Genomic DNA, 3,734 nt, shown 5'->3' on the forward strand with positions numbered 1-3,734 from the left:
TGACAGCTTGCCCCTCGGCCGCGGCCAGCGTGCTCTCCGGGGAGGAGAAGCGGCGGATGGTGATGGCCGGCGGGGAGAGTTCCTTCTCGGCTTTCAGAGCTTTGGAGATGCTTTCCACCGCGCTGCCCGAGAAGTGGCGAAGGCGGCCGGCATCCTCCGCGTGGCTGCCGGATCCCTCCAGCACCGCACCCAGAGCAACGTCTCTGATGGTGGGGCTCTTCCCGTGCCCATTAGGAATCAGGAGCTGCCGGCCGGAGCCGAGCCTTTTGTGCTCCCTGGAGGGACTGGCCTTCTTGGTGTTGTTGGAGCTGGAGGGGCTGAGGGCCAGGCGGTGGCAGGCGAAGGGAGATGTCCACTTCAACTTCTCCATGGGGATGTTGACGGCATCACAGAAGGCTGAGTTCATGAGAAAGGCACCGCAGGCCAGCTGCAGAGACACCTGCAAGGAACAGCGGGCACCGAGAGAAGCTCTGAGTTATGAACCACATCTGGGAAGACCAGGAAAAAGGCATGCATGGATGGAGCTGCTCTCCATCTCTGAGCAGACCATCAGACAAGGCCATAAGAGACAGCAAGAGGCAGTGCCCTCTGCCCCCCTGCAGTGACCGTACAACCCCAGCAAGACCCGGGAATGAGCTGCTCACCAAGGGAAGGTAGTCTATGTTCTCATTGTCGCCCTCGGAGCTGGCTTCGCTCACTCTGCTTGGAGATTTACTCATGAACCCTTTGGCAGCTCGAATCAGCAGCCTGGTTTTATTGAGCGTCAGCCTGCAGGAGGATGAAAAGGTGCCCATAACCTCTGTGCCCCTCCTGACACCAACCCTCTAATCTGAAAACCATCCCTGGTCCCCAAACACTGGTATCACGCTCGGTCCCAGCTCCGACCGCTAACCCTGCGGTGTCCCTTGTCTCCCCCTCACTCGTGTTTGCATCGGACCCACGGAGGTGCAAGACATCTGCTCAGGTCAGAGGAAAGTCAAGCTGGCCCATACCTAGCAGCAAAGAGGCTCTCGATGGATTTTTGGGCTTGTGCAGAGGAAGCAGACAGGCTCTGTAACGGCCCTGGGAAGAGACACAAAGCTGGGGGTAAAACGTGGTGCTACAGGAGAGCGAAAGGGAGCAGAGTCTGCGCTGGGCCATGGGGTGGCTCGTTCTGCTGCTGAGTCTTTGGCAAAGTCCTCCCTCTCCCCTCGCCTCATTTTTCCTGTGTGGTTAATGAAATCCCCGCACCTCTCAAAAACGAACCTGGGGGAAATCTACACCAAAGGCCTCATCAAGCTTCGCACCCCGGAAGGAGTCAGGTCTTGTGCTCACAGGCATAATTTTACATCATAAGGTTTTATAAAAACCCCCAAAACTCAGCAGAAGTCTTTGGTGAAGAGCCCAGATCACGGACTCGAGGTACCTGCACCCTGGCAAGTACCGTCAGCTCTTTCCCCTACCTTCGGGGAGACCGCAGCGCTCCCAGCCAGAGGAGGAAGGGGTGCTGCAGGGCGACAGGCTGCTCTCCTCTGCATCTGCAACGGAGGAACCACATCAGCAACACCACCCAGCCGAAATCGCCACCGCGCTGGGCTGCGGCACGGCCGCTCCCCCTCTCCGTGGCATTATCAGGTTAATGAGCCTGATCAGGGGCGATTTTAATTCAGCCACAGATCTGACAATGCCAGACAAGGTCCAATCCAACTCATCTTCATTAGCAGCGGATTTGGTGACAAGCAAGTGTCTCACATCCCCTTGCCTCTAATTACACCCGGTTTCATCCCTCGTGTTATCTGCATTACGGCTGCCAATTAACTTCCAGGCATTGTCAGCAGCCACCGCCTGCGATTTGGGGGTTTCAGGGTAAACCACAGCTACTTCCCCATTTAAGGAGATGGACTCCAGCCAGACATGTGTCTGGTGAGCACCATATTCAGAGAGGAAGGCAGAAGGAAAAAAGACCAGAGAAGATGTCCCTTCATAGACTAAACCACTGAGATCTGTGACACCAGGAAGGAGACAAAAGCCCAGGGAATCTTACTCATGCCGTAAAATCCATCTTCTCCATTCTGGCCGCAAGCTGACTGGGGACGTCCGGGGGAAAAGCCACGATGCCTTCTGCTTCCCGAGCTCAGGCTCCTTTGGCTGCCTTGCTTGGATGCCGCCCCTCAACATGAGAGAAGGGAATTGCCAGCATTAGAGAGGGACTGCCACACACACGATGGCAACAAAACCCACAGACTGATGAGCTTGGTCATCTCTGGGCATCCAGATCTAAGAGTAGACCTTTTGCCTGGCCATGGGGAAGAGGTTCTTGCCACCAAGAGAGGCAGGCATGCCGCTAGGCTCAGCCGTGGCCTCGGGTATATAGGTCTGGTGCTGAATTGAGCCGTGCCTTCTTAGGGTTTACTCTGACCGAGGTTTCTCAGGTGACACCCTGCCTCCCAGGACAACGTTTCACCCCTCGGCCGGCCCCGCGTTACCCATGTGGGTGTACTCGACGACCATGGGCAGGTAGGTGTTGGTGGTCAGGTCCACGGGCGCGAATGCCGTGTACTTGCTGATGACATTGCAGGCTTTGCTGGTGTGGACAGCGTTGACCTGGTACCGCCGCCCGGACCCTGCCGCGTGAGAGACACCAGGCTTAGAGTCCACGTGCCCCGTGGGCTCCATCCACCCCTCGGACCCAGCTCCCAGACCCTCCTCCATGCTTGGGCTCTGTGTATCCCTCTAAACCCTGCCTACTCCTTCTTCTGCTCTTATTTTACATGCACAGATGCACTTCATGGAGAAGTCTGACAAGACCTAGGGACATGTGCAGCCCAGAGCAGCGATGTGTGGCTGCTGTTGGACCTTCTGAGTTTGATGCCACCTCCCAGCTCCAGGTGACTAACCCCTTAAAAATAATCGCTGTCACCCAACGTGTGAAGCAGAGGAGCACGAAGGAGCACAAGCTCGAGCACGTTAATGTGCAGCGAGGCTGCAGAAGCAAGAGAAAAGTGCAAGGCAGCTGGAAGGGGCTGTCATTTGGGAACTATGTGAGACATGCCCTAATATTTCACCACTGCCTGCTTTTGTATTAACTCGAGAAAAAAGAGGCTGCTGAAGCTGCTGAAACACCCACCCCCAGGCAGGGCAGGGTCTGCCCGCAGCTAGCTTGCAGGCTGGCCGGGAGCTGTACGTTACCGTGCTCGATTTCAGACTCCTTCTCGGCAAGCTGCTCAAAGTCCCGGATGACCGACTTGGCTGCCAGGTGGTGGAAGGTCTCGCTCCACAGGTCTGCGTCGCTGCCCGCCTGGCTCTCCCGCTCTCGGAAGAGAGGGCAGATATCAAAGGCAACTTCCCACTGCACGGGCTCGTTGTTCCTCAGCCCCTTCACCACCGCCTTGCAGAGCGTCCTGGGGGAGTGCGGGGAGCTGCGGGTAGTGCCAAAGTCGAAGTCCTGGGGCTCCCAGTCGGAGGAGGTCTCCGTTTCAAACGTGAAGGAAGGATGCTGGGCAGACTCTGCAGAGAGGGGAGAGGCGGATAATTAATCACATCTGTGGGAGCTGAATTCCCCACTGCCACCAAGAAACCATAATTAATACTTCCTAATTTTCACACGGTGGCACAGAGTGCGATGCAACACCACCGAAACCCCGGCACGGACATGTGAGGTTGGCCGTGCCTCCCCTTCTCCCCGGTTACCCAGATCCCCGGGGCTCCGGCTGTCCGACGAAGACCGCAGGCTCGTGCTAGCATCGAGCCGTCCC

The 3,734-nt window shown here is 57.1% G+C and overlaps 1 protein-coding gene across 1 annotated transcript in view; it reads right to left on the reverse strand.

Annotated features, from left to right (window-relative positions):
- Window positions 1-3,734, reverse strand: part of VWA5B1 (von Willebrand factor A domain containing 5B1) — a 20,554-nt gene that overhangs the window by 316 nt on the left and 16,504 nt on the right. The window contains exons 14-20 of the mRNA XM_009705705.1: window positions 3,670-3,716; window positions 3,169-3,486; window positions 2,466-2,603; window positions 1,443-1,517; window positions 993-1,062; window positions 645-768; window positions 5-439 (exon numbers count right to left, since the gene is read on the reverse strand). Of these exons, the coding sequence (XP_009704007.1) occupies window positions 5-439; window positions 645-768; window positions 993-1,062; window positions 1,443-1,517; window positions 2,466-2,603; window positions 3,169-3,486; window positions 3,670-3,716 (1,207 nt within the window). The remainder of the gene's footprint in view (window positions 1-4; window positions 440-644; window positions 769-992; window positions 1,063-1,442; window positions 1,518-2,465; window positions 2,604-3,168; window positions 3,487-3,669; window positions 3,717-3,734) is intronic.

This window comes from Cariama cristata, unplaced genomic scaffold (assembly GCF_000690535.1).
Source record: "Cariama cristata isolate BGI_N322 unplaced genomic scaffold, ASM69053v1 scaffold15018, whole genome shotgun sequence".
NCBI lineage: Eukaryota > Metazoa > Chordata > Aves > Cariamiformes > Cariamidae > Cariama > Cariama cristata.